The 10,269-nt window shown below is 37.4% G+C and overlaps 2 protein-coding genes across 3 annotated transcripts; both read right to left on the bottom strand.

The window, feature by feature from the left end:
• Window positions 1-91: 91 nt before the first annotated feature.
• Window positions 92-5,775, bottom strand: senp3a (SUMO specific peptidase 3a). Of its 2 annotated transcripts, none has more exons than XM_039660009.2 (11): window positions 5,595-5,775; window positions 4,021-4,762; window positions 2,770-2,931; window positions 2,551-2,662; window positions 2,299-2,446; window positions 1,693-1,740; window positions 1,454-1,531; window positions 847-984; window positions 671-769; window positions 506-556; window positions 92-372 (listed from the first exon to the last, which is right to left on the bottom strand). In XM_039660009.2, exons 2-11 carry the CDS (start codon window positions 4,718-4,720, stop codon window positions 262-264), a joined length of 1,647 nt encoding a protein of 548 aa, XP_039515943.2. In that variant the 5' UTR covers window positions 4,721-4,762; window positions 5,595-5,775; the 3' UTR covers window positions 92-261. The 2 variants fall into 2 exon arrangements, with proteins under 2 accessions (XP_039515943.2, XP_039515944.2); XM_039660010.2 differs by having other exon boundaries at window positions 671-754; window positions 5,595-5,773.
• Window positions 5,776-8,142: 2,367 nt separating this feature from the next.
• On the bottom strand, window positions 8,143-10,114 carry plscr3a (phospholipid scramblase 3a). The gene is made up of 6 exons (XM_039660013.2): window positions 10,032-10,114; window positions 9,651-9,693; window positions 9,170-9,390; window positions 8,865-9,026; window positions 8,536-8,694; window positions 8,143-8,428 (listed from the first exon to the last, which is right to left on the bottom strand). Exons 1-6 carry the CDS (start codon window positions 10,089-10,091, stop codon window positions 8,369-8,371), a joined length of 705 nt encoding a protein of 234 aa, XP_039515947.2. The 5' UTR covers window positions 10,092-10,114; the 3' UTR covers window positions 8,143-8,368.
• Between the last annotated feature and the right edge of the window lie 155 nt (window positions 10,115-10,269).

Genomic DNA, 10,269 nt, shown 5'->3' with positions numbered 1-10,269 from the left:
CAAAATGGCGGCACCTAATGAACAGTTCTCTGAGGTCGACTCCTCCTCCCATTTCTAAAAAACCAACTCCTCTTGCGTTTTGATCCAAAGAAATGAACAACTGGGCCAAACAGAGTACAGCCCTCACCAAGTCAAAATACAAAGTCATTGAACAAAAAGAGGGTTAAAACGTTTGCACGTCTCCCGTCTAAATGCTGTCTGGACCTGGAGCTTATTTAATAGTGTAAGATGTCATGGTTCTCCCTTGCTCTTCTCACGGTCTCACAGAGACAGTTTACAGTGACACAGTTCTTTGTACATTTGTCTCCGTAGCTTGGGCATATCCTGCTGACCAAAGCTGAAAGGCTGTTCCAGGGCCAGGCACTTACAGTACTGGAGTACAACGATAAGAAGAGTGAAGTGAACAAGTGAGTAAAAGACACCAATGAAGATTATTATTTACTTTCAGCACCAGTGCTATGTACAAAGTCAAGTGTTAAAATTACTAATGAGAAAAAACGCTAACCTGAAGAACAAAAGCTCCACAATCACTGTCGTTGTTCTGCCTTGCCACATTCTAGAACATTCAAAAGACAGAAGAGTCAACAAAACACAAATGAAATGGCCTTTCCAATCTCTTTTATTCCTTATTTCTCTCATACTTTTACTAACAGACACACACACACCCTACCATTTTGAAATAGCCTTTCCACCCCGTGTAAAACTCCTTCTGTTCTCTCTTGATTGCTTCTGCTTGCAGGTATTTGGCAATGTGCTGTAAAAACAAAAACTTTTAGTGGACACGATAAGCATTGGTATAATAAATGTAGCCATGTAAATAGCATCATTAGAACAAATAATGCCTACTTTGGGGCATCGACGGTTGAGGGTCCTCTGGGAATCAAAGTATGCGATTTTACGCTGAGGAACATTGACACACACTAATGACCAGTGAACTTCCAGGTGAATAGGGATCAATAAGAACTTCTTCTGGAAAATATCAACCTACGGAGCAGATTTAACAGTGAAATAAAAACGTAGTACTACAATAATTATGTTGTATCCACCATATTTTTCATTGTGGAAGTAAGCTATTTCCTATGAATGAGCGAGACTTCCAATTCATTAGCTGCTATACGTAGAAGAGTAACAGTGCAGTAAATGGTTAAACTATTTGCACTACAAACTAGTGTTTATGAGTAAATTGAAATAATATGATAAGTAACAGTTTGCAACATTAAGCAGCATAACAGACTGTTTTGGTAAAGCTAAAATAATTGGAAGCCAAGTGCATTCATGTTAAAAATTGCCCAGTCTGCTTTTATGTTAAAAATAGGTGGATAACTATATTAACTTCATGATGGTGAATTATCTATAACCAATTTATCTGCTCAACTTTACAGTCCTAAAATGACAGGTATTAATAAAGGGCTGTGAAAGACAAACACAAAATGTTTTTCCATCCAGTACTGACATTTTTTGTCCACCGTTTGACCCCTTCGTAACCTTTCGTCCGAAGTTTGTCATAAAAGAAGCTGTTGAAAAAGTGGACCTGCAAGTAAAACAATAGAGAGAGCGAATGAGGAAAAACCTAATTCACATATTGTTTTCATAATCATTTAACTCTTTGACACAAGTTCATATAATGGTTTTGTCATGAGTCAAATTCCGTGTAAAGGAGAGTGTGTGTGTTTGTGTGTGTGTTTAGCCTACCTTTTCAGGGGCAGCGTCCATGACCAAATCCCCATACATATTCATGACCTGGGTGACGGAGTGAGTTACAGACGTAAGAGAGCGCTAACTCAGCACAATCCCAGTACAAGGGCCCCCCATTCATCAAATATCTATACAAACTCTGGCTAAACTCAAGCAAAGGACGGTGCCATAGTATTTACATGTTAAATTTAATAAACCACAAAAAACATATTGTTCTTAAATGTGGCAAAAAAGGTTCCTCACAAAATTTCCAGTGGATTCAAAACAGGCACACACACACAGTTTTGATGTGCTGAATGTTTGTGTGTGCTTATACAGGGTGCATTATTATGTGATAAAGTAAGACTTAATGTAGGGAATTGTAATTATTCATTTACTAATAAATATGTATGTTTTAAAAGAAAACCAATCCTAATGCAACAAGGCTTTATTTGTGTAAATGTAACTTGGATTGTTTTTCTATATTTAGGATACAATTCTGAACCAACTCAAGTACACATTTTTTGATAAATCACATATTCATGCACAAATACAAGTGTACACATGGTTGGCGAATGCGATCAACCATTAACAGTGAATAATGTTGTTAAGAGAGAGGCCCACCTGATCGTTGAGCCAGTTCTGGCCATAAAGTGTGCTCAGATCATCCATGGTGAGGACATGGCGTTTGTAATTTACACGAAACCCCCGCATCACTGCACTTCCAGACATGCGCTGGTACGACTGCATTATATGTTGCACCATTACCTTCCTGTAAACAGACACAAATTAAAATAATACAAAAAGCTGAGACTTTATTCAAGTCTAAATATCAAGATTCAATAAGTCTTGTGACCGGTATGAGCCACCTCTGACCTGTGAGGACTTGAGAAGCTCTCGTTGAAGATCTCCTGAAGCTTCTTCACCACCTCATCTACGTGGATGGGAATCAAACTGCCAAACTGCTGGAGAAACTCATCCAGAATACCTGAAGAAGAGGAGGAGTGAGAGAGTAACAACCATGGGACGATAATATAATATTAAATAAAACATGGTGTATGCTCCTTTTCCATATTTGGGAAAAGGATATTGTACCTTGTATACAAGAAATGTGTCCACTGCTAAGCAGATTCTGTGGGGAGGACTTTTCCCGCTGAGACTGGACATTAGCAGGGGAGGCCCGTCCCTCCCTGTCCCCCATGGTTGCTCCATGGATACCATCCCTTCCTCTCAGAACTCCATTTGTGCTACAGGAGTCTAAGAAATCAAATGGTAAAGAAGAAAAGACGATGTACAGAAGAAAGCTAAAGGAACATGTACTAGTCAGTGCAAACAGCAATCCTGCTTGTGACTAGTCACTTTCACGACCTCAGTATTACAATAATATGCAATTTCATCCTTTTATTGTGCCTCATTGTACATCACAGAGACCCTAGATAAAAAATAAATACACTAAAATGTATTTTAAATACATTTATTTTATACTAAGTAGTATACTACAAATACATGTACTTAATATAATTACCCTGTCAATTGTACTTGTTTTAGTATACTAAATTTATATATTTAAAGTCTGCTAAATTGGACAAGTAATTTTGTACTTAATGCACTTTAGTTATGTGGAAATAGTGCTAAAGTGGAACTACTGCAAGTATACTTTAGGTACACTTTAAATATCTTGCATTTAAAGACTGATATTATACAGAGATAATACTATCCTTGCTAATAGTGATATTAAAACACATTTTAGGCTTAATATTAAGAAATATACATTGTGCAATAAATAAGTACTCCAAGTAAAGTTTAATTGTAATATTTATGTCAGTAAGTCTAGGGATAGGCTTATGCTAATAAATATGTTAATTGTTTTGTAGTATAAAATGTATTTTAAATGGACAACTGGACAATGTTTGAAACTGTTTTTGCTAGCAACTCGCCTTATAACCTCCTTTAGATGAATTGCTTGTTGTATTTCTCATTTGCAAGTCGCTTTATAAAAGGCTCTGCTAAATGAATAAATGGAAATATAATTTAATTATTTGAAATATGAATGCATCTTTACCAGCACAAGTAACAATCTTTTAAATGATATTTAACATCAACACTGCGTCTACATCGGACACGGATGTTGTTGTTTAAATGGTTTAAATGGTGTTGGACGAGGCTAGTTAACTACTTCATGCACATTAGCCACCAAACACAATATATTAACATTATACACACTTTAAAGTGAAGAACATTTTAAAAATTAGTCAGGTATCATATGCAAAACTATTAATTATATAAATTCTTTCCAAAAAAAAAAAAAGCTAATTATAATGCAAATGTTAACAAGTTTATACTCACCAGATAAATCAGCTCCCCTCTCCACTGCTGTCCCAGAACTTCTTTCTGGGTCTCCATTTAACAATGAACTGCCAGGCAGTCTCTGGAAAGGTCGATTGGCAAAGAGCCGGCGTCTCTGTAATCTGCGTACTCTCCTGTATCCCATAGTTCCTGCCCATTTGGCTCGTTGGCGCCAAGCTCTCCATTGCTGGGCCAAACGGTTGTGAATGCTTACACACCTTTGACCCCGATACCGCAACCGGGATAGCTTTCTCTCTTTGAGTGGACTGGGTCTAGTCTGGACCAAGCAGTGGGTAAAGTCACCTGTAACGCTGACATCCATTTCCACTAGCTGTGGGTACTCTGATGAGCCCCACTTCCCATTGTCACCTTTATCATTACACTGGAAACCACCCTCAGCTTTCTTGTCCACCAGATCTTCTTCACTCTCCATCTCAACAGTGTCGTCACCCTCCTCCTCCTCTTCCTCGTCCTCTTCTTCCACCTCAGGGATGGTATATTCTGCACCCCATATCCTGGCGTCCTCCTCTCTGCGGCCCAGTTTGAAGTGGGCTGGGCTCGGGGCATGTTGGGCCATGGCCGGGTTTAGTAAATGGCCACCTCCAATGGCACCCCCACCACCAGCACCCTCCTGCCCTGCGGTCAGCGTCAGCTCATTGGACCAGTGTGTTTGAGCCAGGCTGCTGCCACTGTCTCTCATGATCCAGGAGCAACCTACGACCTGCGCCAGCCTGCCTCCTCTCTGCATGAAAAAGAAAGTAGAGAACCGTCAGAGGTGCATTTTAACCTTGTACTTTGTTTCGGCATAAAAATCTGATACTAGCAACTAGCAAACAGTCCAGATGGACAAACTAAGAACAAAAGTGAAAAAATAGCAAGTTGATTAAAAAACGGATTTATATATGAAAAGGGTCTGGTCTCAATATTGACCTAGAGGCTTTTTTTTAAAAAGTCCATGTGAACCAGAAGTTGCTTCAGTGCTGTGATGCATTTCTAAATAATACACACGATTGAAAAAAATGGACAAGGGTTGATTTTAGGGCACCGACTTTTTTCTTTTGTGGATTAACTGGTACAGGTTATTTTCTTCAGTACAAAATTTGGCTGGACTGACACTTACGTCTTTTTTGAAAAAACAGAGAAAACACTATAGATGTTAGCACATTGTATTCATTTAAACATTTACGCAAAGTACTTTACCTTTAAATGGTATTTAAATTTAAAATAACACGTTTTATAGGCTGTATATGTACATGCAACTATCAGTGTCCATGTATAAAGAGCTGGAATTGCGGGGATAAACTCGCGCACGATGCGCTTTGTTCTGCTCATTTACTCTAAATGTTGTGGAAAATGTGAAGTGGAAAGGGCTTTGTAGTCTCGCCAATACACTAGTCTGATCTTACTTTGACATATTTTATGTTGCGATTGTTCAATAACAAAGAGCTCTGCTCGCATTGGTCATTTAACGCAACTTCAAATCAAATCCAAGCACCGATCACAAATAAACACTGTTCGGCCTCCGCTGTCGCGATGCAGAAAATTTGGCCTCAATCGCATCACCGATTACTCACCGTTAACCGTAACCTTAAACCAAAAACCAAAAGCTTAGGCGTTGTCCGCCAATGCAAACAGCGGATAATTAAACTTTCCAATAATAGGAATTAAATGGAAAACGAAGGCTACTTTAAATCTTGGCTCATTCAATGAGAGCTGGCGCTTCTTTAGAGCGAAAACACTCTTCTTCCGTCGCGTCTCTATGACGTCACGTCGAGGCTCACGATGGGCTGGTGGATAAATCCGAACATGTTTTTGTGACTAATAAAATAAAGTGCGGATACAGTAATGGTATTTTAAACCTATTAATTATTCAAACTATTAAATATTTCTCTCAGAAATCAGTCACAAACATTCCCATTCAAGCCTCTCAAATACCCACACACAGCAGGGGAGTTTATAGGATTTTCATTTTAGGGTGGCTAAGCTCCCAATGAGGGTGTGATTTAAAAAAAAGGTAACACTTTAGTTTAGGGTCTAATGCTCAATTTTATTACCATGCAATGGCATGGTTTTATAATCACCGTGGTCCAGAATTTGGGGGTAGTCAGGTGAGTTCGGGGTCTCCCCGATGAAATTTTGATTTCTTTGAACTATTATGTGCATTTTAAGATGTTTTGAAGGCATCGGTGGGCAGCTGATTATTTTTTTCTCCTCATCAGCATCACACTCTTTTTCTTTGTTTTTATCTTGCCCTGTCTCTTCTCCTCCTAAAGCTGAGCTTTGACTAATATAGGCTTTTCATTTTTGTATGTCAGTGAAGAAAGTAAACATAGGGTCAAATGATTGGTTGATTTTGCCTATGAATCATTTTCTTTTACTGAAATTTTCATTTCCTGAAAACTAGGAAAGCTAGGTAACTAGTTTATTAAATTCATTCACATTAAAGGTTACAGATTCATGTTTGATCTTATGCCAGTAGACAGGGCTTTATTATTAAGAGGTCCTAAATGTGAGGTTGGTGGGGGGTTCAATTTTTGTATTTATCTGATATGTGCATTTCAATACGTTTGAAGACCAAAAAATGATAAGAAAGAGCTTTAAACCAGTAGACTATTTCTTAATACCTGATATATCCTCATCTCCATCATCCTTTCTTTTTTCCCCTGAAGCCCCCCTAAAAAGGGCCTAGTGATGCCCCTCACATAATGGAAAAAATATATATTATCAGGGACCAACTCAGTGTGTATAAATGCAAATATTTACACATATTAAGAATTATTTGTGAGGAGGATTTAATATTAAACAAAAGGGTAATAGTATTATGTTCTTGACTGATACACCGAACCTCTGTTCTAAAACCTTAATCGTTTAAAATTAAAATTGTTTAATTTTTCCTCTCAAGTGACCATTTTCCTAGTGGAGAGATTTTTAAAATTCAATTGGCTTTATGCCCAGCTGCACTACTTCCTGAACTTCAGCCAGCTTCTTGTTTCCTGTCTGCCATTATTGGCCAAATTGATTAATTCAGGTGTGTCTGGTTATTGTTGCCATGACTACTGAGGTCAAGCACACCTGAATTAATCAATTTGGCCAATAATGGCAGACAGGAAACAAGGAGCTGGCTGAAGTTCAGGAAGTAGTGCAGCTGGGCATTAAGCCCATTAAGGTTGTTAGATTCAAACCGTCTGGAGGCCTATGAGGTTTCTGGGTGAATCCTACAATTATGTAGGTACAATTATGGGGTTAACTTTAAATTATTATTAAAATCTAAAAACTTAAAATCTAAAAACAATAAAAACTGAAATTCTGCTATTTGGCCCAACATGACATCTCCATTCACATTGATGGAGTCCTGGTTAGGCTTTCACTAATTGTTTGGAATCTGGAAGTGCAGTTCTAAATTATGTTTTAAGCCACATATCAGAATACTTGTTAAATCTAGATTGTATCCGCATATGTAAAGATGCTGAACCTGTTATCAGGTAACCTGTTAATCGTTGTTAACGTTAGTTATAAATACAGCTGGTCATTGTTTGTTCATGTTAGTTCACAAAGCATTTACTAATGTTAACAAATATAACTTTTGATTGTAATAAAATATAAGTAAATGTTGAAATGAACATTAACTAATTAATAAATGCTGTAGAAGTATTATTGGTCTACATTGGCAAATAAGCCAATTGCATTGTTTCATCAGCTAAAAACAGAAACGGAAAAAGCCTTACCCATGCACTGTAGCCGTCAACTATGACCAGAATTGAAAATTCATAAGCAGATAAACTGTATATGAAGAGTTCAGATGCAAAAGCCTCTAAGTGCCATTTGAAATTTTCTTCTAAAATTTAAGTTCAGTAATTTCACTTAAATGGCAATGAAGATTACCTATTAATTGTCATTTAAGTGAAATTACTGAACTTAAATATACAAGTTTGATAAAAATGGTCATTTTAGAAGAAAATTTCAAATGGCATTTAGAGGCTTTTGCATCTGAACTCTTCATATGTCCTTTTAAAAAACCGATGTGATAATTACTGGAAAAAATGTGTGATAAGAACAATAAGGCAAATGTAAGGTTAGTGATGCATGCATGATGCGTTTCAAAGGTGTGGTCATGGAAACTTCGAGAGCAAAGAGATTTTGATAAGAAATGCTTTATTTAACATTTTTCACAAAAGCAAAAAATCAACACTAAAAAACCCGTTCTAGAGCCAGTCTGGATTAAGATGCTTTTATGGTGATTTTCCTGACTTTAGAACACATACAAAGAAGTATATTCAACTTTGATACTACATACGAGTATACCATCAAGATATCTCATCAAGAACCACAATCTTTCTCACACTCCCTATTAGCCAAACACACTGCATCGCTGTCCTGAGTCAGCAGTCGCCTCAAAGAACATGAAGTCCTGTGGGACAACACAGAGAAACAATCAAATGAAATGTATGAATGGCGGTTAAAGAAAATAATGGGTATAAATTAGTGGATGAATGGATGTTTTATGTCATATCTCACTATAAGGAAACATGCTCCCAGCAGAACTGCTTTCATCCTCACGTCCAAGTCCATGGGGAAGTTAATCCCAAAATTGTCTGTATCAGTCAGTGACTCTTTGATCAGGCCAGTCCACTGTTTACTGATACGACCAACTGGATGCCCGTCCTTCCCGGTAACCTGCACCAGAGGACAGACAAACGCACATAACCTAGGTCAAACTATTCAAAGTAATCTTACGAAATCCAAAAAATAATCATCCACCAGATACTGTTCATTTCATTGTTTCACAAACAAACAGACACACATAGAAAGGTGATAAACTGACAAAATCACACACGAATACATACGTCGAAATCCACATCCCCACAGCAGCTTACGGCACACACAGGCCCCTCGATGGACAGCACCTTTGTTTTGGACATGTCATAGATAGAGAACATGGGCCTAAACACATGCCAGTCTTGCTTGACATAGCCAATTGTATTCCCTGGAGGAGACTGCACTTCCATCTTCAGTCAGTCATATCCAAACAGGAAAAAGAATTGGAAAAGGGGTTATATAAAAATAGTACATTTTGCAAAGACAACATTTTGTTGAACAATTCTGTTTTGTTTTTTTCCAGATCTCCAAAGGTCAGAACTTCAGTTGTTACCTCTTGAAGACAGCAGGGGAAACAGCAGGACGTGCAGCGGTAAGGCCTTATTAAGTGAATCACTTCCTGATCAAAATTATCTGTTATCTGCAGATCAAAGCTCCTCAGAGGACCACAGATATTCCGTGTGCAGCAGTCAGTGTTTTCTTTAGCGTTGAAGATCTTTTGACCCAGGCTGTTCTTAATCTCATACTGATTATTAGTCTCAAAGCCAATAATGGCTGGAAAAGAAGAGAATTAATTTTGTTCATTAGCATTTTGAATTTATGTGCATTTCGACAGTTATTTAGTCTCCAAAAATAAATATAGGATCTATATAAAACACATTCAAAAGTTTGAGGTCGGTAAGACTTATGTTTTTGAAAGAAGTCTTGTGCCCCATAGCTGCGTTAAGGTAAAAATGGTCAATCTTTAACTTTTGAATGGTATTGTAGAATATATTATAGAATAATTTCATAGAATAATAAATTAGTTACTTTACCTTCAAGGAGCTCAATCTTTTGATGGACTAATATCTGGTCAATCTGTAATAGCAGGACAGGGAGCATATGTTGTGTGTGTGTGTGTATACACACTGAACAAATTATAAACACAACACTTTTGTTTTTACCCCCATTTTTCATAAGCTGAAGATCTAAGTATTTTTTCTATGTACACAAAAGGCCTATTTCGCTCAAATATTGCTCACAAACCTGTTAGATCTTTGAGTTCAGCTCATGAAAAATGGGGGCAAAAACAATCATTTTGTTCAGTGTAACACACACACAAACACATATTCCAGTGTACATTTCCCCATCACAAAATACCTATTATTGTGTACATCTTCACATATTATATTACTCGCTTGAATATTCGTGCTCACCTGTGAAAGGTACTCCAAACCAGGTGGTACAGCCGCTGGGCTAGAATAAGGCTGGGCCATGTTAAACTCAGTAAATGGCAAGAAGGGTTCTAATAAAAGGTAAAAAAATAATGATTCCATACACCTCACACACAAAACAAACCATTGTACTAAACTAAAGCGTAAAAGAACAGAAAATTTGCTTCTAATCTTATAGCTGAACAATATTCAGATGTTTAAGGCAAAATCAACACGCTCC

This window comes from Pimephales promelas, chromosome 4, assembly GCF_988280905.1.
Source record: "Pimephales promelas chromosome 4, fPimPro1.hap1.1, whole genome shotgun sequence".
NCBI classification, from domain to species: Eukaryota; Metazoa; Chordata; class Actinopteri; order Cypriniformes; family Leuciscidae; genus Pimephales; species Pimephales promelas.
This window is presented reverse-complemented; position numbering and strand designations above follow the sequence as displayed.